Here is a 25190-nt window from a genome sequence, read left to right as displayed (position 1 = left end):
TTGAACATTTGCATAATTTATCGAAGTATAGATTTTATAATAATTCATAAATAATAATTTTCATTATTTATCGAAGTATGGATTTTAAAATAAAAAACGCCGCATGCCAAAATTTTTAATTAAAAATCGCGCGAGTTGTAATTAAAAATTTTCATTATTTATCGAAGTATCGATTTTATAATAAAAACGCGCGCTTTTTTATTGAACATGTGCATAATTTATCGAAGTATCGATTTTATAATAATTCATAAATAATAATTTTCATTATTTATCGAAGTATCGATTTTATAATAAAAAGCGCCGCAAGCGAAAATTTTTAATAAAAAAAAAGCGCGATTTTTAATTAAAAATTTTCATTATTCATCGAAGTATCGATTTTATAATAAAAATCACAGCAGGCGAAAATTTGTAATAAAAAATCGCGCGATTTTTAATTAAAAATTTTCATTATTTATCGAAGTATCGATTTTATAATAAAAATCACAGCAGGCGAAAATTTGTAATAAAAAATCGCGCGATTTTTAATTAAAAATTTTCGAAATATATGGAGCTGTATTAAAAAAACTAAAGAATCAATAAAAAAAACCACAATAATACAGTTTATAGGTGTATTTTATAGCTTCGAGAAGTATGACAGCAGACACTTGCTCTTACTGTCGGCCATTGTTATTTCTGTTTGTTTGTGAAAAGTGCTAAAACGAGTGACCGAATTTATAAACGCATTTTACTTAAATAATTGATGAATATATGTACATATATAGATATTTATATTAAAAGTATAAAATACGCACGTGAACATTGAAAATATCATATATCACACAAAATATAAGTGATAAGTGGCATTTAAATGCAAACCCAAGTTCCCGAAATCTTAAGGAAATCGTTAGGAGTATCTCATTTCTGTAACGATTTTTTTACGAATTTTCAAAGAAAATTATATGAAGTGGTTGACACGAACTCGTAAAGAAATTTCTGTACGAAAAACAAAGAAAATTCTGGAAAAATTCTGAAAGATATTCTTCACATAGCACCCATATTTTCGTTTCTTCACAGATTTTCTTCCGAAATTTCGTGTGTGTGCGTAATTTATTTCATTTTAGAAAATTCGGCAAAAAAATCGAATTAAATCTTAACGAATTCTTTAAAATTTCTTTACAATGCAGAATACTCTGAAAAAATGGTTTGCAGGGTTTGTAAAAAAATTTGGGGGTGTTAGTTAAGATTATTTAACAACAAATTGCTTAAATACTATTAGCAACTTCTTTCTGAGAGTGATCAATTCATGTAGAGAAAGCCTCCCCCAATATCCTCACCAAGTTTCATGACGAAATTCCTTATACTTTCGCAGAAATCTCGATTGGTTCCGTTTTGGAAAGCCAACTCTGCCTTGGCATACTCAAATGTCAATTCCCTGGGAAAAAGATTGTCGTATGTTACGTACGAACGTATAACGCTTACGACAATTTTTTACCCAGGCGACGAATTGTCATTTCCCAATAAACATTGGACTTGGTTAACAATTCGAAAATGATTGGAAAACCAATCTTGTTTTCCAGCTTCACCTTCGATAACTAATGTGGATAGATTAGTATTCGATTCGAGAACCAGACCATTCTCCAGCAAAACGGAACCTTCTTTATCCAATGTATTTTTCCTTCATTATGAATTCGAAATCCAGCCCATTATCGAATTGAAAATTTAATTAGAGAGAGTGATTGTCTTCTATTTCCCTTCGAAAATGACTTTCTCTCTTGTTACTATGGCTTTTTTCCGAACCCATCTCGAGGGTATTTCCAATACACTATGAAAGTTAATCAATTACTTAATGAATGTAAATGAAAGTATTACAAACGCATGCGAAGATTTTAAGGATAGCATATTACTGGAAATATGAGCGAAAAGTGGTGTTTTAAATTAAAATTTGCAGCAGCATTGTGAAAGTGATAAATTCAGTTGGAGAAGACCTCCATTAATATCCCCACCGAGATTTATAAAAAAATCCGTATACTTTGAATGATATAGCTATTTGTTCCGTAATATAAAGCTCAGCCAAATGTATACCCAGTAGCAGAAAAACAAATTGGGTTAGCTTACTTGTTGCACTTACCACGCTTAATTTTCACACAATATTGAAAAACTTTGTTCGAAACGGGTACTGTTTGCACATTAGTACAACGATTTTGGAGTGCTGTGCGTAATTCGAATATAAAATTTACTATATCTGTGCACTAATTTAATAATAATGTTGGTTGGAAATATGGTATTTCATCCAAATTTCCGAGCTGAGCTGTCAAACAAAAAATATCCACGAAATATCTCTGCAAAAGGTGTTCAGCCTCACATCGTTTTTGGGGTGGGGGCGGAGGGGGAGGAGGGGGGTTAATTAAATTAATTAATTAAAAATAGAAAAAACAAGTTTTTATAAAAAAAAAATTCTTTATAACAAATGTATTTTTACGTAAAATTCCTTTCTGCGTAGGCGGCCTTCGGCCGCACTTAGGGATTATAACCCTCAGGCAGTAGAATTCTCCTTTCTGTGTTGCCAAAGAAGGGGGGCTGAACACCTTTTGCAGAGAACACCTTTCTGCGTAGGCGGCCTTCGGCCGCACTTAGGGATTATAACCCTCAGGCAGTAGAATTCTCCTTTCTGTTTTGCGAAGAAAAGGAGCTGAACACCTTTTGCAGAGAACACCTTTGTATATTTTTAATGTTACGGGGTTATATCCTATCTTCTTTTGTCTCTCATTCTTTTGCATATTTTGGAGTTTGACAGTGTCCAGATTTGGCGATTTCGCGCCAATTTGGCGATGTTTTTGGATATTTGCGCGTAAAAATTTAGAAAAACGCCTTCAGCAATTTTTGGCGATTTTTTCCCTTCAAATAAATTTTTCTCAATTATAATAATATACAAAACTTAGTTTTCTACCATAATTTTACAGAAGAGGCTAATGAACTGCGTGATAAACTTGACTTAAGAAGCATATTAAAAGACACAAAGATGTTTAATCGAAGAACTTTTAAAACGATTACCTAGTAAATTAAATACTTTTAAAAAAGCTTTGATTTTGTCACCAGAAAAGTGTGTGAACCAATTCACTATTTAACTTTGAAGGAAAGAAAAGTAGCGGAAACTGAATATTTAAATCATTTAACTTTCCCATGGAATAACTTTTCTCAGAACCTTTCCATCCGACTCTGAATAATTTTGGATAATTACTTACGGAGTGAAAACCGCAACAGGCAATAAAATGTTTGGAAATATAAGTAAGTTCATATTATTATTCTTGCGGCACTCACATGCTTTGTTGAGCGCGTTTTTTCCGTAATGAAGTCAACAAAAAATCGACTGCTGAGTGAAAGATCGACCTATCTTGACAGCCAGCTCGAATATGCCCTATTTCATATGCAAATTAAAGCAGATAGGTGTCCTGTGCAAAAGGTATTCAGCCCCTTTTCTTCGGCAACACAGAAAGCAAAATTCTACTTAGTCGGGGTTATAATCCCTAAGTGCGTCCGAAGGCTGCCTACGCAGAAAGGTGCTGTCTGCAAAAAGTGTTCAGCCCCTCTTCTTCGGCAGCAGAAAAAGGAGTAGTAAGGGTTATAATCCTTCTTGAAAAAATCCAAATTTCCCCTATTTTCAAACAGCTCCTAAGTGTTGTTTGTTGTTGTAACAGCATACAAATGCCCCAAAGAGTTTTTGGGGAGTGTTGCTGGGGTGACAGTCCTTGGCCAGATATAAGTCTGGGTCGTTCCGGTTACGTAGACCCGACTGTCGTGGGAACGAGCTCCTAAGTGTCTTTAGGGGCGCTGACGGGGGTAGGGATGACTTTTCATAAAGCGTTGTCCATCCTCTTTCGTTTAAGGTGGGTTTGGGGGGCCACGCCCCCTCCCCTCCGCCCCTCCCCAAAATCGTTGTACAAATAAGCAAACATTTCCGGGATATATAAAACACACCTTCACTATAAATTTTAAAGTGTTAGTACTAAAAACAACGGAGTGAGGCCACTTTTTAAAACGCCGTATACGTGTGCATAACGTGATTTTTGTTTCTCGCCGCTCCTGTAAAATTAAAATTTTTTGGTTAAGGCCTTTGTGAATTATGGATACGATATACATATGTACCTTAAAGTTTTTAATCGAAATTGGGCAGCTTTTATTAATTTAACGAGGCTATGAAGCACTTCACTTTATTCCCCCAGCAAGCAATAAACAAAATTCGAAAAGCGTGTGCTACAAACAGCTGTTATAAACAGTGTGACCGTGTGATGCATTTTATGCGAAATCGTAAGTCCACTCTCCCGAGTAAACTGTCAGAAAGTCCTTTTGTAATACATTTGTCAATTCTTGAAAATAATAAACATGGAAGAATAATATTTAAACACTCAAGCAGCCATGAAAAAAGCATATTAGCTATTAATATCTTAACAAAGCTTAGTCTAAATGTAATTTCAAGAATTATTTAAATATTTTACTTCATACGGAATTGCATGAAATAACCGTGTGGACAAATGCGTGTTTATATGCACTCTTTACCCGACTCAACAACTCTCAACTCGCATTAAAAATATGATATATTGTCGCTCGGTTAAAAGTTTCCATTCTATTTAAGAATGGGCTTACATGTGTGTGTCCAATAACATGGTTTGACTTAGAACGAATTGAAGCATCATTTAAACATGATAATTGACAAGTCATATTATTTATTGTGCCATGATAATTGATACATTCTAAGCCTCTTTTCTGCTACAATTTTTCTCAAACCCGCGGTCACACTGGTTATAAAGATTGACAGCTGTCATTGCGCGGCGAGCTCGAGCCGGTGTTAGAGATGCCAGACTGAAATAAAAAAAATCGATTTTTTAATCGATTTGAATCGAAACAAAAATAATTTACCGGCCGTCTTCACATGCTTGCAAATCTCGCTTGCGTTCTGATTTTTTCTATCGCAAGCGAGATAGAGTTTGGTTGACTGGGCATTTGACAGCATACTTTTTTATTTGTAAAATGTCGCCAAACAAGAAGGTTCAAGCCTTGCAGGCTCTTAAAAGTTTGAGAAAATTAGAAAACCTGCATAAAGAGATGTATACTATTTTCAAATGAAAAATGGCTGCCTCTAAATCTGTATTTGCCTCCAAAATAAACGATGTTGCTACTCTGAAGAATTCTGCGTAACCGGCCGTCTTCACGTGCTGGAAAATCTCGCTTGCGGGACGACGCATGCGAGAAACCGCACGTATAGACCGCAAAAAGTACGAAGCATGCTTTTTCTCCCATACCGAGCTTGCTTTCAACTGTCATTTTTGTTGTTTGACAGCTATGTTCTCATTACCGGCCGTCTTCACATGCTTGAAAATCTCGCTTGCGTTCTGCTTTTTTCTCTCGCACAATTCTCTGCACTATGTTCATGTCTCTATCTATTTTCTATATTTCAGTGAATTTTCTGGGTTGTAGCCATTCACCCCTTATTGCAACTCCTCATTTAGGGGTTGATGGCATTCTAATAAGCTTTTTCTTAATGTACATTTAATTTACTACTATTTAAAATAAAAATTGTATCGATATCGTAATTCGCCTCTGAGATACAGCAAAAAGAAAATCGAAAGGTAATCAATTTTTTGAACATGGTAAACTTCGCCCCTCATTTCAGCCATTAAAGGCCGGTCCACATAAAACTTTCGCGTTGGCGTTGGTTTGACAGAACGCACGTTAAAAGTATGCTTGCTACAATGAACGGTTGGCAGCGAATCCTTGGGCCACTAAATTAACATATTAACGACAGATAAATTAATATTTCATATCAATAATTGCATTAAAAACGATATTTCTTGCCCGCACTTGATTAAAAAGGAAAAATATTTCACATAATTTTATTTATTCGCAACAGCTGACGAGCGACGCACGCGAAAAGTTGAGAGTTGGCCACCTTTTTGCTTTGTGTTGGCGTGAGCGTTGTCGAATTTTGGCTATGTGGACGGCTGCATTTGAATTCATATATTCATAGTCAGCTGTTGAAGCAACGCCAACGCCAACGCAACGCCAAAGTTCTATGTGGACGCACGGTGCAGCGAACAAAGGTGGCGCCGTCAGTAGTACCGCTACTTTGGTTTTGCCGATTTTGACAGTTGTGGTAACTTGTAAATAAACCTTTGTTTACAAACCAGCGAAAGAGAAATTTGAATTATAAGTGAAAAATCAGTTTAAATCGTGTTAATTTGCAATTTGTGAGTGATTTTTGAGTTGAAGACTGCGTAAAAACTAATACAATGAAGTGCTGTGTGTTAAATTGCGACAACCGTCAAGATGCAAGAAGCGTAGATGCAAGTGTAGCGCTGGGACGAATCGGTGCATTTTGTATACACAGGGCACGGCAAAGCCGTTTTCGAAATGTTTCTCTATTATTATATTAACAGCATTTCCTCACAATGATTTTGTTTCTGCTCCACGCAGTTAACTAATCAGTCCCGCAGAAAACTGCAGCAGCCTTAATTGCAAAGCAATGGAGTGCACTAAAACGTTTGCTGAAGCAGCCTCAATTACAAAGCAATGGAGTGCACTAAAATGTTCACTGTTCTCTAATAGATTAGGTGAAAAATGCAATATTTTCGCATTTAGCAAAATTAAAACACGTTTTTCGCAGTAAAGTGAACAGCTTTGGCTGTTTCAACTCGGTCTTCTTTTCGCTCTATTCTTTGTTTACTTGTGGTACACAAATGTCAACGCCCAGGACGGCGCAATCTTGTATTCTATCATTCTTGATGTGGACGGGCCTTAAAGTAAAGCGTGTTGACGTTCGCTTTAGTTTTCCTTTAATCGACATAACTTGAACTTTATTACTGATTTCTTCGCCTTACATATATTTTGTTTTTGCTTTTACTGATTTGACCGCACACTCATCAAAAGCAAAAACCAAGGTGTATTAAACAAGGTGGTGTTGGGGGCGACAGCTGAGTTTTTCGCCGTGGAGGCCATTACGTCAAAATGATGTGTTTGTTGTAACTCATACCAATGACAGTATGGACATCAGCGTATAATTTGTTAGTGTTATTTTTTACTTATATACGGCCAACCCCTCCTTGTTAAATACACCTTGGGAAAAACAAAATACATGTACACTTTGGAGCGAATTGAGATTTGACATAACACCCTCCATACAAAATACATATGGTTGTCGTTGTTGTAATCTAAATTCGCCAGTAACACCACCTTGTATAAATTCGCCTTGGGCAACTTCTTTTAGTGCTGTCGAAAGCGCTTTAAAGTCGGCAAATAGGTGATGAGTGTCGATCCTTTTCTCGCGGGTCTTTTCCAAGATTTGGCGTATTGTGAATACCTGATCTATGGTGGATTTGCCAGGCCTAAAGCCACACTGATAAGGCCCAATCAGTTCATTGACGGTGGTCTTCAGTCTTTCACACAATACCCTCGATAAGAGCCTCCAATTAAAATGTTTTAAATTTTATAGATTTTATGACGTAAACCGTAGATCAATAAGCAGCAATTGATGAAAAATCAATTGTCGATTCTCTAATTTTTTTGAATCGATTCAAGATTCGAATCCGAACTAAAAAATCGACAAAATAATCGACTCGGAATTGTTCGATTTAATCGATTTAAAAACGGCATTTCTAGTCTCTCAACGAAAGTAAACAATTCAACAAAAAGAACATTGAAGAAAATGGTTTTTCGGTAATTAAGTTAAATAAAAATCAGAATTTATAAGAATAACCATTTTATAAATACAATTCAAAATATGCCAACTTGGAATCAAATTCAGTCGCAACTGCGCAATCCCAATAACCCAGTAGTTTTCTTTGACGTATCTGTTGGAACGACGGTAAACTGTTAAACAAACTATTCAGCCAGGAACTTATGTACATATCTGATTGTTATTTAGGAAATCGGTCGAATGATCTTCGAGCTGTTTGCGGACACAGTCCCAAAAACTGCAGAAAATTTTCGTGAACTTTGCACTGGAGAATACCGTCCAGACGATGTGCCCATGGGATATAAGGGAGCTAGTTTTCATCGTGTCATTAAAGATTTCATGATTCAAGGTGGTGACTTTGTGCACGTAAGTAATTGACCAATATATGCATTTGTATATACGTACAGAGATGTGTTGGCAACAACTTATTTTCCTCAGGGTGATGGCACTGGTGTAATGAGCATATATGGTGGCACGTTTTCCGATGAAAATTTCACATTGAAACACGATTCACCAGGCCTTCTCTCAATGGCAAACAGCGGAAAAGATACAAATGGATGCCAGTTTTTCATAACTTGTGCAAAATGCAATTTTCTCGATGGCAAACATGTTGTTTTTGGTCGCGTTTTAGATGGCTTATTAATTATGAGAAAAATTGAAAACGTTCCCACTGGTCCAAACAATAAGCCCAAACTGCCAGTAACAATATCACAATGCGGACAAATGTAGAAAGTGTAGTATATTATACATAATATTAAAATTTTGATACATGATATCTGTAGTAAATCTTTGTTTCTTAAGTTGGCAAAATAAAATTTTACTAAAACACCTCTTGTTACAAAACAGCATCTCATAATCACAAAATAGTTTAGGAAGAATTAGCCTATGTATGAACTCATTAGATGTGCTTGCCAAGCTTTCCACTTTCAAACTGCTGTTCCTTCCAAAGTGAGCGGCAGTCGTCAATTATAAAACTGCGTGTATGTGTAAAAAAATATAAAATACAAATTTAAGTATTGATTTGATTTGTATTTACTCATAAAAAAGCGAGATGACAGCAACTGTAGCCAAATGCCATAAGGCGTGTGCGTCTATAAGCCACAAAATTGGTGGAAAGTCCAATAGCTCTAAACTCATAGACATGCCGAATAAAATATAGAAGCGGATAATTTTACGGTAATATGCACGCCGATGTCGTTCCAAATAACACCAAACAAACCATCCCAGTGCGGAGATTATACCAGTAACAATATTTGTCGTCATATTTAAAGAGTAACTAAATTTGCCTAAGCTCAGGTACGCAAAGTAATTTACAAAGAACGAGACAAATACCAATGAAATTAAGCCTCGTAATATGAGCGACTGCCGGTATATCATCCTGAAATTGAAACGTACATATGTAAGTACATATATTTCGCCAAAATCCATTTTTACATGATAGTAAATGTAGGTATATCGTTTCCACCCACCGCATAACCATACAATAAAGTGACACGAGTACAATACTGTAAGCGAAAGCGTAATCCATTAACTCTGTCACAGGAAAATCTCTTGTGTGAAAAACTGTCGACCATATCCAACCATTAATACATACCTGTAAGATCGTATACAAATTATAATAATACGTATTAAACCGTAGAAATAATATACGTACATATGCTTGTAAGTACTTACAAATGAGAAAATATGCCACAACTTATAGCATGGACTATCCGGACGCACCTCAGTACGAAAGCGTCGTAGCATGCGAATGTGAACAACCAAATTACAAATAGAAAACAACACCGAGGCTGGTTCTTGAGTACCAAGAAAACGGAGGAATGGCCACTATGCACAATTTAAAATACAAATATGATTGCTTTATTAATATTAACTATAATTGGTTTACCTTTCCATAAAACTGTGGTACGTCCCAACCGCGTTCTGCAAACGCATCCACTGTGCGCCACATACAACCATATTGGCATTCATCCGCACAGTTCCAAGCAAACGCTTTGTCGAATATCGACTGTTGATAATATTTTACGGCCTGCTCCTGAATCTCTACGCCATCTAAATATAAATTCGCACTTTCTAACTTCTACGTTTCCATGTATATATGGACTTAATTTTTTCCAGTGTACTTTCAATTTACCTGCACTACAATTTTGCCGTTCGCAGTTTTGTCTACAATTGTGAAAGAATTGTGTACGATCTCCAATAGAGCCGTGGCAACCTAATACTAAGAACGCAAGTACTAAAAAATATATATAGGGTAACACTGAACTAGACATGATAATAATTATTTTAACTATTTCCCAAAAAACTAAGCTCGTACCACTTTGTTTTAAGCATTATTCCACTCTTTTCCCAAACCTTCGTACCTTATCGATTTTTGTGCTGGTTTGGAATGAGTGGGGATAAAAAGCAGTAGCCCTGTTCGCGTACGCACTATCCAGTAAAATCAGGTACTAATTTTACTGGATAGTGTTTTCGTACGCAAACACTTGCAAGAAACCAGCAAAAGAGAGAGCAAAAATTACAGCTGTACTTGTAAGTTGAATTGGAGTTTTACTGGATACATTTTTACTAGTAACTATTTATTAGTAAGAAAAACAGCTGATGGCATGAGGCTTAATGCAATTTACATTACCAAAAGAATTGTTTGTGGTGCTTTTAGAGTTGCAATTGACTAAATGAGCATATTTAAATATATAATAAGATGGCGAAATACTATTTTTCTTAGAAAATTGCGTCCGAAAATAACAAATTAATCAGCTGTTCATAAAACTTGCAACTTCTAGCTGGTTTTGCGTTTTCATACCTTCTTGCCTATTTCTCTCATTGGGGTAAATATTGGCTTGCTCTCCGAAATTTGGTTACTGGATATTTTTTGCTGGATAATACGAAAACACAACTAGTGTTGCCGACATCTGTTCGCTACCGGCTATAACTTTATTGTATAAAGATGTCTTCAAAATACTCATTAGAGAATGGATCATGAATTTCAATTGCCAGATATAGAAAAATTTCGTATGTAAACATTTGGTAAAATTTTTAATTAGTTAATTAATTTACAACACTGCTGAAATGGAAAAAGTTGAAAGTGAAATAAACAAAACGCATGACGCATATGTTTTTTGTTTTGATCGCAAAATTCGGGGTATATTGTGCATGAAGTAGCTTAAATCGAAAATAGCCAAACGTTTATTGTCTGCTAATTTAATTTTTAAATATGAGCAAATTATTTGTAAGTTTTAGGTTTCAACAAAGGTACGTATCTAAATTCATACGGATTATTTTATTAATAGTGTAACCGCTGGCATAGATTTCTACGCACCTACAATATCGAGAGGAATTTTAATAAGACCCGTCTTGTTCATTCTCGAGAAAATGTGAAGCACTACGGCGGTACAAGGGTCGTACATAGTCGATCTTACTTTGGACTTGGATTGTTGGGAATGTTAAGCAGTTTTATTGTATACGATGCAGTTGTTAATGAATTTATCTATAGTGGAGCTACCATCCGTTTTCTGCGCTCACTCAAAACGGCTTCGTTAATTGCAGCCGATTATATACTCCTTGAGCAACATGAGAACGACGCAGACTATGATTTGCAATTAAAGCATGTGCACTTAAAAAGCGCGAAACGCTTACTTGAGACATGCTTGCTAAATGGTGGTCTGTACATTAAAATTGGCCAAGGTGTTGCTGCTATTAACCATATACTACCAAAAGAATATACAAGTACATTGGAACAATTGCAAGACAAATGTTTACCTACGTCTAAAACTGATGTGCAGCGTGTTTTCTCTGAGGATTTTGGTACGATTCCGGAAAATGTTTACGCTGAATTCGATTATACTCCAGTAGCGGCTGCTAGTCTGGCGCAAGTATTCAAGGCAAAGTTAAAAACTGGCGAGGTTGCAGCTGTGAAGGTAGATGTATAAACAAGGAATATCTTCACGTACATACATATGTACATACATTTTTATTCCAGGTACAATATGGTGACTTGCAAAAACGTTTCACCAGTGATTTGGGAACCATTATGTTTCTCCAGGATGTTATTGAAGTATTTTTCAAAAATTATAATTTTGGTTGGATATTGCGCGACTTACGTAAAAATTTGGTACAAGAACTAAATTTTGTGAATGAAGGGCAGAACGCAGAACGATGCGCCAAAGATCTCGAAAAATTCAATTATGTGCATATACCGCACATTTACTGGGAATTTACAAAACCGGTAAATAGCTGAAACATACATATTCAAAAATATTGAAATGCTTAATTTCTATAGCGCGTGCTCACCATGGAATGGATTAACGGATTTAAAGTGAGTGATGTTGAAAGTATACAACGCGAGAATCTTGATTTAAAAGATGTAGATTCAAAACTATTCAACATGTTTGCTGAGCAAATATTTCATACAGGCTTTGTACATGCAGATCCACATCCGGGGAACGGTAAGTACATATTCTTAGAGAAACACATTTAGTTACATTTGCATTCTACTGCTTTTACGAAAATTTTTCTTTTTAGTGTATGTACGCAAAAATCAAAAATCAGGACAAGCAGAATTAGTACTTTTAGATCACGGCCTTTACGAATTCGTACCAAAATCAGTGCGTTTACCTCTCTGTGAGTTCTGGGAGGCGACGGTGTTGCGAGACGAGCAGAAAATGCAATCGTCTGCTCAGAAAATTGGTATCCAAGATCACATGAAATTTGCCGAAGTGCTTTTTCAACAGCCAATTCGTATTCATGGTGGTCGTGTTAAGACGAAGTTAAGTGAAAGCGATATTGAATACATTCGACTGGTTGCTAAAAAAAATTTTGAGCTAATAATGGGTACACTCAAAGAGATGCCGCGTAACATGCTTTTTGTTGTGAGGTAATTATTTGTGCAATGGATTTTTATAATATAATTTATTATAGATGAACGTACACGTGTACATGTTAATTACTTATACATTTTCTTTTAAAAGAAATTTAAACACAGTGCGCGCGATTAGCCGGCAGCATGGCGATGTAGTGGACAGACCTCGAACAATGGCTCGATATGCACAATATTGCATTTACGCCAAATGCAATTCACTTCACAGTTACATATTTTGGTTTTATAGGCGAATCATATTTGAATATAACTTATGGTAATTAAATTATCCTTTTTACACCGAACAAATATAATTAAATCATATATTTTAGGGCATCATCGTTTCGTTTATCGTGCCTCAATCTGTACCTCAATATCTTATACAAATTAAATAGGGCCCCTGGATCGGTACACACGTTACTTAGTGATATAGCAATAAAAGATTTCAATTGATAACATTTAGCCGAGAGTTAGAGTACATATATAAATTAAGTGCAATTTTATTAATTACTAAGCATTATTTTTGTCTACTAATGTTTGTACGTATTAAAAGTATGCACAAAATATTACTAAAGAGATGATCAATATTTATCTTAATATATCGTCGTTTAAAGAACAAAACCGCGTACCAAAAAAAAACAAAACCGCGTATGTGAGGTTGCATAAATTATTTTCTAGAGAGTTAAAACACTCATATTTCAAAATCAAATCGCATTTCGGGCTAGTATATTTCCGGACGAATGGATAAGGATTTAGCCAAGAGCTTGTGTGAGCAAATCCAATTTTTGGCAGCAAAGCGGGTTTTGCAGAATGACGATACGCGGTTTGAACTTTAAACGACGATACCGTACCCCATCGACCTAACTAACCGAAACGACTCATATTTCAGTAAGACTTATCAAAACTCTTTGGAGAATTTTTATACTGTTATAAAATTTGGGCATATGAATGGAACTACCTTCTTTTTTGTATCATGGTACAGCATATATATTTATTTTCACATTTATTTGAGAAATCTGATTTGCCCCACTTACTTCTTGAAACTTACATCATTTTGTTCTCATAACTACTGCTATAAACCTTCCCTTGAATCATGGTTCTATGCTTCTTTTGCGCCACAAAAAGTGGTGCATATAAAGTCAATACTATCATCGTCGCCCAGATGTGTCCGTCGTGTTTTTGTCCCAATTTAAGGGGCATGTATATATGTATGTCTTTATCAAAAATAAAAACTAGGGTGTGTTCACTTTTATTTCTAAGCTATAGGCCATTTAACCGTGGTTGGGCATATTGGATATTTCCCTCAACTACAGTTTAGAAAAAAAGATACTGATGCTTTGGCTTGATGTATTTCTGAGCCAACCACTATCCTTGTGTTGCCAAAATCGGAAAGTGTAAATTATATCAAAATGATAAGTTGGACTATCATAGCTGGATGCAGCACATGACATGTATTTACAAAAATTAGTTTTTAACGTTTTTTCCGAAACACTTCAGTAATGCATACAATACGTTATCTACATTAGAGCACAGTATGATTTTTCAGTTTCTTCGGCTAGCTTACGCCCATCTAATTCCATCTGCTTTAGCTCCAGAAATGTATTTTCATTTTTCTTAGCTAACCATTCTGGTAAAGGTTTCGACCAATCTTCAGGAGGATGTGTTCGCTTTTTCCATGTCGTATTTCCATAGTGTGCCTCCATTCGTTTTCGCCGCCGTTCAGCTTCACTACGGATGACGGCTTCGCCGGCTGTTACATCATTCCCGTTGGATTTCATGTAACGTTCACAATTATTATAATCTGTTTTCCACTGGGAACAATCAATACTTTCACCATGAATGAAATATTGATGGAAGCGCGCTTTGATGCTGGTGCAATCATCATATTCATCGTTATACACCTCACATGGCCGAATCTGTATGGAGAATTATAAATGAAATTATCCACGAACGCAAGGAATCTACTCACAGACCAGGCGTCTTTTAAGTTTTGAGCATCAGTGTCTCCTACATTTTTCGCGTCATTTTTCATTGACATTTTGTATCGTTATTTAATAACCAAGAAAAACTAGTGAATAAAAAAAAAGCCAAGAAAAACTAGTAAAGAAAAAAAGCCAAGAAAAACTAGTTATAAATAAAAACAACTGATTGACATTGGCTTCTTGCTTCTTCTTCCGTGCAAAAAACGCAATAGCTCAAGACCTATTTTGATAATTTTTTGGTCTGCACGGACACGATTTGAGCAAAAATCAAACTTTTTGTGGCAAGAAAAAACTGCAGTCAGTCCGTAAAGTTTAGCTTCAGCGAATTTTTTACTATACGGGATACTATTTTTAAATATCTTATTTTCGATCATTTTTTATAAAAATATGACTCGGAAATGACAGCAAAAATGAGAGATCAACAGTCAGTGAGAGTGACTCTCATCAGTCCGAAGTAGTCAGATTTAGTCAGAAGAATTTTTTCTGGCAAAATCCTGAAAAGTGTCAAACTCAACTGAATTTAAATTAACCGAAATTAAAGAATACGCTAAAAGTGAGAATAATCTAAAAAGTAAAAGACATGAATTGAAATTGGAAGGAGGCAAAAAATAACTGATATAGCAAGTGTTTATTGTGCTTGTGCTTGTGTGAATGTGTTTTGTACATACATTTCTGTTCTTATTTGACGTTAGTTTTGTTGTTGCCATTCTTTGGACTAAAAATTTGGTTTTTTGCGTTCCTTTACTTTTCCTGTTATTCTCTTTTAGTGAGCGCATTTTGCTTACGCTCTGAAACTTTTCAGATTTTAGTCCAAAAAGATAAGGAATGAACCTATTACCAATTAGATACTATTTATGTAATTTGATTCTAAAGAAAAATTAACTAAATCTTTAAACTGCATCTTCTATAACCAAAATCCGGCCGGATATTCGGATAGCAGAAAAACGGCCGGTTAAGCCATATTCCGGATATCTACCATCTACATCTCTAATAAATATGTCTGATAACATAGCTAAAAGTGGACATGTCTGCATTCACCGTGTAAATGAAAACTGCTTACGAAAGTCACTTTAAATGCAAGGTGTAGGGGTCTCGAGATTTTCCAGACGGTCGGTAACCTTTTTTAATAACGACTTCAGCTTTGTTATCTGATCACACTGGCTGCGAGCACTTTGTCAATTAAACGAGAAAACATATGTTTTGAATTTATCATATATTTTATTGTTTTCATTTCATCGCACGAACTTGGAGAGGAAAAATGATTTTGAATAATAATCGATTGTAATTGTTTTGAATCCGCTGGACCAGGAGCAGAGAGCATTGTTTGTTAGTATTGCTGTTTATTCATGTGGACAATGCTGAAAAACGTTCAAATGTGGCTCGGAAATAAGCAATTTATAAGTTTTTTTTGCAAGGAATTATCGTAAGTATAAATTGTAAAAAAATAGTTTCTTATTTAATTCATCGAAATTGCAATGAAAATTATATAACCTTTAAAGAGTGTAATCGCAGCGATGCACATTTGTAACTTGGCCAGTTCAATAGCATAAAACCATATACCTACTTTTGTAGAATTTTTGTTGCTATTAGTTGTTGTACTCGTGTCTTACAATCTATTTTTAATTGTTTTTTATTTTTTTTTTTATTTTGTATTTCTAGCACCGCTGTAGGTAGCAACGCAAATTTTTCCCAAAGAGCCTTTTTCACATTCAATGACCTAACGAATAAGAATCGGGAATATGTAAAAAAGGAATTAATTGGATACTCAATGAAGGAAATGTACGATGTGGTTGCCGACGTACCAAACTATCATGAATTTGTACCATACGTAAAAAAATCGCTGGTACACAATCGTAGAAAAGATGAGTTCAAGGCTGATCTTATTGTCGGTTTCCCACCACTTAATGAAAAATATACGTCGAATGTTTCGCTGAAACCTCCAGCTCTTGTGAGATCCGTTTGTAACGATGGGAAATTATTCACTTTTTTACTAAACGAATGGCGCTTTAGTCCTGGTCTGAAAGATATTCCCCAGTCGTGTGTTGTCGACTTCAAAGTAACTTTCGAATTCAAATCGCTGTTACATAGCAATATTGCAAATATATTCTTTGAATTAATTTGCGATCAAATGGAGCATGCATTTGTAGCTGAAGCTGAGAGACGATATGGACCACCTTCGATTAAATCGCATATATTGTCTTGGCGAAGATCTTGACCGAGGCTCAATGAACAAGTTAAATCTAAGTAATATAGTGTTGAAGAGCTTGTATGTGATTGTTGTATTTTATTATTATTTAGTATTTAAGATAAACAATGCAGCCAAATGAAACTAGCACATATGTACATATTACATTAGGACATATGGACCTTTCCAGCGTTAAGTACCGCAAAAAAAAAGAAAAATAAAAAATAAAGTCCTCTTATTTATTTATAGGCCGATTTCGCTGTAACGTCACGCCAGTTCATATGTTTACTAATATCGCTACATATGTTTACTAATATATATACATATGGGTGCATACCAGATTTCCTCAAAAAGCAGTTCTTTTCATAATGAGTTAATAATTCATTGCATTAACTGAAGTGCTAAAACTATTGTAAGTTATACTGCTAAGTTCATTTCGTGTATCGTACAATCCATATTATTATTTTTTAATAATTCAAGGAATTAATGTAAAGCTAGTAGTAAAGTAAGTAATTATAAAAATAACCAAAACTCACTTGTTCAGTTTGTTTAAAACCATTTAACGAAGGCCATAGTTTTTTAGTTCTAGGTATTAATCTTAAACTATTCATATGTAAAATGTACATATATAAATATTTTTTATCTAATAAAATTTTAATATGATATGTTTTTAAAAGAGATCTTAATCGTTTATGGAGACTACACCATCTACGTTCCCACGACAGTCGGGTCTACGTAACCGGAACGACCCAGATTTATATCTGGCCAAGGACTGTCACTCCAGCAACACTCCCCAAAAAGTCTTTGGGGAATTTGTATGCTGCTACAACAACAACTACACCATCTAGGGGTGGGTAATATAATTTTGATCTTTCAAATATGTGAGTGCGTTTTAGTAATGGAAGAATAGTGATCAAAGAAAAGTAGCCTACCCACAAAGCGATTTTAGCCCTACAAAGGATAATTTTGTTTAGCCGTCAATTAGACAAACCGTAATTACTAACGCACATCTATTGAATTTTGGTATCTTAGACATTCCCTGTTTTGTGTATCAACAGTCATCCAGTATCCAAAATTTAGTAATTCTCTGATCTGCTTCTTCGTATCTACTCTAGTCCTCATTCACCATACAGTCTCTGCTGCTAGCGCTGCGTAATATTATTAATATAATAAATACTTGTTATTCATGATATAAAAAACGAAGGCAGTTCTGTTGCAACGTTTTGGGTCGGACGGCAACCGGTTTTCAGTTGCGTTGCCAGTGGTTGAAGTGGTATTACAGATGGCAATTAACGACTGGGTTGCAATATTGGCAACTGCATTTTTTTGGTTGCGATAGAAAAATTTTATTCAGAAATTTTTTTTATTTTTTCAACTGTATCTGCAGCTTTTTACACTAAAGTCTTGATAGTTGGCGGCTCAAAATTCGATTACCGTAGACTACATAGCAAACTATAATTGCTATTCATAATATCGATGGCTTATATTCAATATATGCAATGTTCTGAAACATCAGATTATGATATGAAAATCCATCTAAGACTTAACTGTCATCGGTGATGTTAATGTTTGCTTGTTAGAAGTATTTCGAGGGCTTTATTCAATACCGTCTATCTGTTTTTCACAAGAATGAGATTCTGATATAAAAATCCACCTAAGATTTAACTGTTATCGGTGATATTAATGCTAATCTTGTATAACTCTTGACAGAAGCATTTACTATTATATTGCAAAGTCAGAATTAACATCCGTGATGACAGTAAGTCCCAGATGGGTTATAACACCACAAAGTAGTTTTTGTGAAAATTGCAGATAGAGGGTATTGAATATAAGCCCTCGATTTGCTATTGAATTGAAAACTTAAAGGCAAAATTAATGCGACAGTTAAATCCCAGACGGGTGCTAACATGCGCACCTAGCGTTTGTGAGAATTGCAGATAGGTTGTATTGAATATAAGCCCATGGTGATAATTATACTAGGTGAGGTAATTGGAGCGAGAAGAAACATTTAACACTATCTTATTTGAAAATTTGAGTTCAAAAATTTTTATAAGATAGCTGAATGTTATGAAAATAAAGCGAGAAAGCTTTTTATTATAGATTTATATTTCAGTGGCGATATTGAGGTTTATCCGTAATCAACCAATTAAATAAATATTCATGCATACTGCATTTTATGTGACGCTTTTATTTCAAATTTTCTCCCAAAGTATACGAACCTTGAGAAAAATAAATGTCTGTTCACAGTTTGGCAGTTGTAATCTCTACTACATTATTTATACATTTATTTAAGTATTTCGTTTTATTCTACATTAGTTGATTCCTCTTGTTAGTTTCAACACTACAGTGCCTAAATTAGTTATTGTATCGTTCCATGTGGATTAGATTATTGAAGATTTAACAGACTACAATAAAGGAAAACAATATGTGAGTATTAATGTTGATGCGTTTTTTAGATAGGTGTGAAATGCAAGGTTTAAGCTCTAATATTACTACTAACTCGATTTATTTTTTACATTAAATTTTTTAACAATGCGTATTTTTTATCTATTTCTAAAATGTCATAACTTACATAAATAATTATAAAAGTAAAAACACATTAAGTATGATTTGTTTTCCCTAAATCTTTAGTTCATATAAACTTAAAAAAAATATTTTTAATTTTAATAAAATAATAAATACTATAGAGTAAAAATATTACACAAAATATTCACGCAGAAAAAACAAGCTTATATTAGAAATACAGATGGGTAAAGTTCGCGAAGTAATACACATTTTTTTTATTAAAATTTTAAATTAAATATATTGGCAAGAATCCTAATATATAAAGATGTAAGTACTATCTACAATATTGCGAAAAATACATCAAATGAAAAACCGATTTTGCCAAGCAAAATACAAAACTTTTACTTTCTTTCAAAGTAACATTTCTATTTTACTAGCTGCGTAAAAACGTGCATGTAGTTACTTATTATCAGCTTATAGTTCTGACTTTCCCATGGAAATAGGTTTAGTACTAGGTACAATACACACTTTTAGTATTAGACCGAGTATTCGCACTACTCGGAGGGATGTTCCATCTGCATAGACAATTTCAATAATTTTATTACAGTACAAAGAAAAACAAACTAATTCACAAAGATTCTCCTCTTTACATAGGCAATAAGAATAAATAAAAATAAAAGATAATATGTATAAAAAATTGTATATAAAAGTAAGTAAAAAGAATACTTATTTTGCAAAAGTAAGGATCAAATATCACTCTAAGGCCGAGGCCACACAATGAGCGGCAAGGCGGCGACTGGCTGAGTGGCTGAGCAGCTTAAAATTAAAACATATGAAATACTATTGAAGTGGCCACGCACTGAGCGGCATTTCTGAGCCGCTGAGCGGCATTTTTGTATGGCGTCGCTCAGCCGCTCGTCGCTTTGCCGCTCATTGCGTGGCCTCGACCTAAGGTTTTATAGGCTACATGTTTGTGGCGCTTACGCCTATCTCGCCCTCAATTGTGCTTGGCTCGTTTACCAAACATATAGCCCTTCCATCGCTCAGCTGTTTCCATTAATAGTGGATCACTATCGATTGTAGATAGTAACAGTAACTGGCTAACGTGCGTCGCATGGTAATCGTCTCGTGCCAAATTCGGAGCAGTGCCTGCAATACGAGAACGTGCATTCAAATTATTCAAAAAACGCACTATCTTATTTTGCATCTATATCTACAAACCTAAACTTAGATGACGCAAATCATAACTCGTACCAGAGCCCGTGTCATACAACAGTAACATTTTTTTCAATGAATACATGCCTTGATTAAAAAGCTTTCCAGCCTCGCGTCCAATGTTTGATGGCGCAGTAGAATTTAAATCAAATAGTCCCAAAAGAGAGTAAATAAAACCATTCAAAACGAAAGATGGCGGCGTTGTTGGATATTCTTCGTACCTGTTAAAATGTAAAGTTAAAGAATACATTTAAAAAATGCGTTATCCAATTCAATCTTCAATCAGAACTCGATAAGCTCTGTAATTGGTGTGCAATGAATCATCTCTTCCTTAACATCATTAAATGCCACAAAGCTACGTTCTCTAAACTGCCTAAACCTCTGTGCACTTCGTACCATTCAGCTAACACCTTTCTCGAATCGGTTGAAGTGATTAAATACCTGGGAGTGTTTTTTGATTCCAAGTTTAATTTTAATGCGCATATAAATTACACCATCTCAAACTCTCTTTCTATGCTAGCTTTTGTTAGGCGACACTATTCGCAATTTTCGGACCCGTACACACTTAAGACTTTGTTCACTGCCTTTGTACGGTCTAAACTGGAATACCCTGCGTTTATCTGCAGACCGTATCACGCTATTCACATCAATCGTCTGGAGAGAGTGCAAAAAATATTCCTACACTTTGCTCTGCACAACCCACATTTTTCTGAACCGATTCCACCATACGAGTCGCATTGCCAATTTATTAACTTATTAACATTAAATAATCGACGCTCACTACTGTCTATGTCTTCTCGACATCGTCTCGCGTAAAGTCGACTGCTCGTCCCTGCTTGGGTTGATAGATTTCACTGTGCCGAGTAGAAACCTTCGTCGCTTTAGATACTTTTCGTATTGGTTTAAATAAAACGGTTTACAATGCAAATGCCCCCATTGTTAGGGCTTTGAATGAGTACAACTGTTTCTCGAAATTTTTGGATCTTGACTTGTCGGAATCAAAATCAATTATCAGCAATAGATTGAAAATCTATTTATTGTGTAAAAATTTAGAATAGCCTAACGTTTTCATTTTGTAACTAAAATATATAGCCTGTAATTTTTCATAATGTCTGTACCATATACAACTTTACGATATTAAATAAATTAATTAATTAAATAAATAAATGTTTAAATACATAGCACCCACCCGTCCTTTACTAAATTTACTCACCAGAAATACTTGTCCATAAATTGCGCTAATACGCCACCATCCTTTGAATATACACGGAATGGTTTTAGGCCCAACGCCGCTGCTTTCAAGTAGCGCTTGTCTCCTCCGGAGTGGAAGTAGGCTCTCGCCAGTACGGAAATCGCGTGGCCCTGTCCCATAGCCGAGAGCCAACCTGCTTTAAGTTCAGTGAAGCCGTTTAAACTGCGCCTCACTGGATTTGGCCAACCACCAGTTTTTAAATCCTGATTGTGGATAAACCACTCGGCGGCATCGTAAAAATGCGCCAAGTGATCATATGTTGAGAACGTTATGTTATCGAAGAAACCAACACCCAGAAACGCCACCGATGTGACTCGCAATTCATTTCGTCGTATTTTTAATGGCGATTTTTTGTCACTGCCACTCATGACGCCTTTCTGTACATCTATAAACAGGTCCCGCGTTATATGACGCCATCTATTCACAGCACTAGTACCCATGCCATAGTATATATTTTGATCTTGCGTGCTTAGCCGCAAATCTGCGGGAATGTAGTGCAGTAGGTAATTCTGCTTAGTTTCACGAGACTGTAATGTCACCATAAGACTACTGCTGTTAGTGACCAGCAAAATATCAACACTTAGCACCAGCTCAAGTGTTTGGTTGATGTCTAAGCGCACAGCACTGTCATATCCAATGGCAGTTTCATATTGGATGACAGATGTATTAAATTTCGGATGCCAAATGCGAGAAATATTACTGGACTTGGGCGTATACCAATTTGATTTATTAGTATCGGCATCTTCCAACACCTGTGAAACAGACGATAGTTCTTCATGCTCAATACACAAGCAAATCATCGTTTAAAGTACAAAACCGCGTATGTGAGGTTGCATAAATTATTTTATAGAAAGAGGCATTTCATGTCACCGCGGTCACCTCTGTGCGCGACCTCTAAGGATTTGGATGAAAGTTGAAGAGATTGTAGGTCTAGGTTACATGAATATACGTGTAGCATATTTTGTCGATATGACGTAGGGTTGTCTATTTACACGGGACTTAAATTTTAAGCTAACGTCACACCTACCTTTCTTTAAAGTGCTGTATCTTGGAAACCTTTTAACGGAAGAAATACATTTTTTTTCCATAAGTTGCGTTAAAAGGCTTCAAAGATACAGCACTTTTAAGAAAGGTATGTATGACGTTTTCTTAAAATTTAAGTCCCGTGTAAATAAATAGACAACCCTACGTCATATCGGCAAAATATGCTACACGTATATTCATGCACCTAGACCTTCAATCTCTTCAACTTTTATCCAAATCCTTAGAGGTCGCGCACAGAGGTGGCCGCGGTGTCATGAAATGCCTCTAAAGTAAAAACACTCATTTATATAAAACTATAGTTTAAAAAAATAAAACCTCCCTGTTATAATTGCCATTCGTACTGTCATCAGGTATTATGTAACTTGAGAGTAGAAATCGCTGCATCTTTTGGGCGCATCAATATTACATAGTTACATCCCAAGCTAATAAAAGGAAGGTAAAAAATGGTTCTCTTCTTTATAAAGCAATCACATTTCTGGCTAGTATATTTCAGGACGAATAGATAAGGATTGAGCCAAGAGCAAACCCAACTTTTGGTAAAAATAACAGTTACGCTGTTTTGCAGAACGACGATACGCGGTTTTTACTTTAAACTACGAAATAATTGTTAGGTATTATTAATTAATCGAAAAGGTATAATTTATTGTAAAAGCAATTAAAACATTCATATGTTTTTAATAGCGGTTTTGTACTTTAAATGACGAATTAATTGTTAGGTATTATTAATTAATCGAAAAGGTATAGTTTATTGTAAAAGCAATTAAAACATTCATATGTTTGTAATAAAAGATTACCTTGATTTTCGGCGGTGGTTCAGACAAGTTTTTGCTATAATGTGCTAAAGCAAACTGAGCAATTTGTGTCGGGTAAAAGTACCCACTTTTTTCCCACTGTGTACTTATAGGCACGCCTTCGGCGGCGCTTATGCACTTTACGCGATCACGCACCTATATAAGTGAAATGAAATATAATAATAAAAATTTCTACAAGCTCGTCTTGAATATTGAATTTACCTCCACATTGTAGTTTTCAAAATAAGCAAAGCGTCCACGTGAATCGTATTTGCCTTTGGGTACATTAATTTTTGCATTGCTATGCACCCACGCAAATCGTGGCACTATATTATCATCTCCATTAACGCTTTTATCATTGATGCTACTGCTGGTGACCGCAAGCATGCCACCATTAATGTCAAAATAACTGCGTAAAAACGAAAATGGCACGTATACTTCATTATTTTCTGCACTGTGTTTGCAAGGTATCGAATATTCCTGATTTATCCAGCACTCAATATTCTGTAGCGGTGTGGAAAGTAAAGATTGATTGTCATCAATCGTATTTGAACCCAAACTATTGCCTTTTTTCAATCGGCGATCCCAATGTTGCACAAAATTGTGTGGAAATAAGAAATCCGGAAAGAAGAAATATAGTACTGCACCGGTGAATACTACAAATGCTATGAGTGCGTAAAGGAAATTCTTCAGGTTTAAACGCATTATGATTAGGAAAAAGAGTTGTTCACGCTGTAAAGGTACAAAAATATGAACTCATATCATATATGAAAAAGTGATAACACCATGCTTATTTATGAATACAACTTTTAAATAACTTTTTCAAATGGCACACAAAACCTACGGATGGGGCTTCAGATAATGTGGGTTTCGATTTCAAATAGGAATATCTGTATGTACGTTTGCACTTACCTTGGCGTTGAATTTGCGGGATTTATGTTCGGTACCGCTAGTGCTACTTCGTTTTACAATGAAACGGTTGATACTTCCACCTCTGTGGTTTATGCTGTGCTTAGCGGTGTTGACAGTAGTTATAATCTTATTGATACTATTACAGCTCTTTGTATCTACGCAGGTCACCGTAGGCGTAGGACCTTTCGCTGCTGTCCCAGCGTTTGTATAGTTTGTGAACATCGGATTGTACGCCAATATTTGCAATCGTATTTTTAACTATCCGAAATTCGCATAGATTGTAATTGCAGTTATATAGATGAATATTTTTCGTGCGTAGGCGTTAAACATATCAACTATAAACTCACGACTTCCATATTCCGGCTTTTATGATTGCTGCCGTTGAGCTAATATGGTCAATGTGCATAATTGAATCGGGTGTTCATATATGACCGTTTTCGGTTTTATAGCTGATTTATTTTCATTTTTAATTATTTCACTAATTTTTTATTTACTTCGTCTGCGAGCGAAATTTTTACAGGTTTTTGTTAGTTTTACCCGAAAACATATGATTTTGACAGGTCTAAATGACGTGTGTTTGTAAACATTCAGCATAGGGATGCCAAATTTCTAATTTGTCGGTCATTTGTATTCCTTTGGGAATAATTAACATATTGAGCGCCAGCTTTTCAGTGCATGCATGTGGTTTAAACCCGCGAGCTGGTTCGTTTAATACGGCTTTCCCACGCCACCTCAATTACGTAG

At 35.3% G+C, this 25190-nt stretch overlaps 7 protein-coding genes across 8 annotated transcripts in view; 3 read left to right on the top strand and 4 right to left on the bottom strand.

Annotated features, from left to right (window-relative positions):
• The window catches only part of Rpp25 (ribonuclease P protein subunit Rpp25), an 83279-nt gene extending 79010 nt beyond the window's left edge, over nucleotides 1-4269 (bottom strand). Inside the window, exons 1-2 of the mRNA XM_017605269.1 lie at nucleotides 4123-4269; nucleotides 3955-4059 (exon numbers count right to left, since the gene is read on the bottom strand). The gene's annotated coding sequence lies outside the window, so the exon portion shown is untranslated. The remainder of the gene's footprint in view (nucleotides 1-3954; nucleotides 4060-4122) is intronic.
• Nucleotides 4270-7611: 3342 nt separating this feature from the next.
• Nucleotides 7612-8548, top strand: LOC108353978 (peptidyl-prolyl cis-trans isomerase H). Its single transcript, XM_017605173.1, has 3 exons — nucleotides 7612-7834; nucleotides 7895-8071; nucleotides 8144-8548. The coding sequence occupies exons 1-3, from the start codon at nucleotides 7751-7753 to the stop codon at nucleotides 8432-8434; spliced, it is 552 nt and encodes a 183-aa protein (XP_017460662.1). The 5' UTR covers nucleotides 7612-7750; the 3' UTR covers nucleotides 8435-8548.
• Nucleotides 8426-10404, bottom strand: PGAP3 (Per1-like protein PGAP3). The gene is made up of 6 exons (XM_017605152.1): nucleotides 9840-10404; nucleotides 9594-9757; nucleotides 9380-9532; nucleotides 9175-9299; nucleotides 8742-9083; nucleotides 8426-8679 (listed from the first exon to the last, which is right to left on the bottom strand). Exons 1-6 carry the CDS (start codon nucleotides 9976-9978, stop codon nucleotides 8604-8606), a joined length of 999 nt encoding a protein of 332 aa, XP_017460641.1. The 5' UTR covers nucleotides 9979-10404; the 3' UTR covers nucleotides 8426-8603.
• Nucleotides 10405-10453: 49 nt separating this feature from the next.
• On the top strand, nucleotides 10454-13126 carry Adck5 (aarF domain containing kinase 5). Of its 2 annotated transcripts, none has more exons than XM_017605140.1 (7): nucleotides 10454-10934; nucleotides 11013-11622; nucleotides 11685-11930; nucleotides 11985-12150; nucleotides 12227-12578; nucleotides 12673-12837; nucleotides 12893-13126. In XM_017605140.1, exons 2-7 carry the CDS (start codon nucleotides 11146-11148, stop codon nucleotides 13011-13013), a joined length of 1527 nt encoding a protein of 508 aa, XP_017460629.1. In that variant the 5' UTR covers nucleotides 10454-10934; nucleotides 11013-11145; the 3' UTR covers nucleotides 13014-13126. The 2 variants fall into 2 exon arrangements, with proteins under 2 accessions (XP_017460629.1, XP_017460624.1); XM_017605135.1 differs by having other exon boundaries at nucleotides 10454-10957.
• Nucleotides 13127-13513: 387 nt separating this feature from the next.
• Nucleotides 13514-14662, bottom strand: LOC108353988 (UPF0545 protein C22orf39 homolog). Its single transcript, XM_017605183.1, has 2 exons — nucleotides 14530-14662; nucleotides 13514-14476 (listed from the first exon to the last, which is right to left on the bottom strand). The coding sequence occupies exons 1-2, from the start codon at nucleotides 14596-14598 to the stop codon at nucleotides 14078-14080; spliced, it is 468 nt and encodes a 155-aa protein (XP_017460672.1). The 5' UTR covers nucleotides 14599-14662; the 3' UTR covers nucleotides 13514-14077.
• Nucleotides 14663-15381: 719 nt separating this feature from the next.
• On the top strand, nucleotides 15382-16970 carry LOC108353968 (coenzyme Q-binding protein COQ10, mitochondrial). The gene is made up of 2 exons (XM_017605162.1): nucleotides 15382-15965; nucleotides 16202-16970. Exons 1-2 carry the CDS (start codon nucleotides 15889-15891, stop codon nucleotides 16755-16757), a joined length of 633 nt encoding a protein of 210 aa, XP_017460651.1. The 5' UTR covers nucleotides 15382-15888; the 3' UTR covers nucleotides 16758-16970.
• Nucleotides 16971-18579: 1609 nt separating this feature from the next.
• On the bottom strand, nucleotides 18580-25149 carry Hsepi (D-glucuronyl C5-epimerase). Its single transcript, XM_017605127.1, has 6 exons — nucleotides 24447-25149; nucleotides 23757-24266; nucleotides 23538-23690; nucleotides 21661-22451; nucleotides 20454-20668; nucleotides 18580-20381 (listed from the first exon to the last, which is right to left on the bottom strand). The coding sequence occupies exons 1-6, from the start codon at nucleotides 24666-24668 to the stop codon at nucleotides 20230-20232; spliced, it is 2043 nt and encodes a 680-aa protein (XP_017460616.1). The 5' UTR covers nucleotides 24669-25149; the 3' UTR covers nucleotides 18580-20229.
• Between the last annotated feature and the right edge of the window lie 41 nt (nucleotides 25150-25190).

Source organism: Rhagoletis zephyria, unplaced genomic scaffold, assembly GCF_001687245.7.
Source record: "Rhagoletis zephyria isolate East Lansing unplaced genomic scaffold, Rhagoletis_zephyria_1.1 Rzeph_scaffold_00153, whole genome shotgun sequence".
Taxonomy (NCBI): domain Eukaryota; kingdom Metazoa; phylum Arthropoda; class Insecta; order Diptera; family Tephritidae; genus Rhagoletis; species Rhagoletis zephyria.
This window is presented reverse-complemented; position numbering and strand designations above follow the sequence as displayed.

Coding starts and splice junctions, on each gene's coding strand:
- LOC108353978 (XM_017605173.1), top strand. CDS start 7,751: ATGCCAACTTGGAATCAAATTCAGTCGCAACTGCGCAATCCCAATAAC. Junction 7,835..7,894: donor ACGTATCTGTTGGAACGACG/GTAAACTGTTAA, acceptor ATTGTTATTTAG/GAAATCGGTCGAATGATCTT. Junction 8,072..8,143: donor AAGGTGGTGACTTTGTGCAC/GTAAGTAATTGA, acceptor TATTTTCCTCAG/GGTGATGGCACTGGTGTAAT.
- PGAP3 (XM_017605152.1), bottom strand. CDS start 9,978: ATGTCTAGTTCAGTGTTACCCTATATATATTTTTTAGTACTTGCGTTC. Junction 9,300..9,379: donor TGTGGCATATTTTCTCATTT/GTAAGTACTTAC, acceptor ACGATCTTACAG/GTATGTATTAATGGTTGGAT. Junction 9,084..9,174: donor CTTTATTGTATGGTTATGCG/GTGGGTGGAAAC, acceptor TTTCAATTTCAG/GATGATATACCGGCAGTCGC.
- Adck5 (XM_017605135.1), top strand. CDS start 10,920: ATGAGCAAATTATTTGTAAGTTTTAGGTTTCAACAAAG. Junction 10,958..11,012: donor AGTTTTAGGTTTCAACAAAG/GTACGTATCTAA, acceptor CCGCTGGCATAG/ATTTCTACGCACCTACAATA. Junction 12,579..12,672: donor AACATGCTTTTTGTTGTGAG/GTAATTATTTGT, acceptor TTCTTTTAAAAG/AAATTTAAACACAGTGCGCG.
- LOC108353988 (XM_017605183.1), bottom strand. CDS start 14,598: ATGTCAATGAAAAATGACGCGAAAAATGTAGGAGACACTGATGCTCAA. Junction 14,477..14,529: donor ACTTAAAAGACGCCTGGTCT/GTGAGTAGATTC, acceptor TTCTCCATACAG/ATTCGGCCATGTGAGGTGTA.
- LOC108353968 (XM_017605162.1), top strand. CDS start 15,889: ATGTGGACAATGCTGAAAAACGTTCAAATGTGGCTCGGAAATAAGCAA. Junction 15,966..16,201: donor TTTTTTTGCAAGGAATTATC/GTAAGTATAAAT, acceptor TTGTATTTCTAG/CACCGCTGTAGGTAGCAACG.
- Hsepi (XM_017605127.1), bottom strand. CDS start 24,668: ATGTTCACAAACTATACAAACGCTGGGACAGCAGCGAAAGGTCCTACG. Junction 23,691..23,756: donor TTGAAAACTACAATGTGGAG/GTAAATTCAATA, acceptor TCACTTATATAG/GTGCGTGATCGCGTAAAGTG. Junction 20,382..20,453: donor TTTGCGTCATCTAAGTTTAG/GTTTGTAGATAT, acceptor CTCGTATTGCAG/GCACTGCTCCGAATTTGGCA.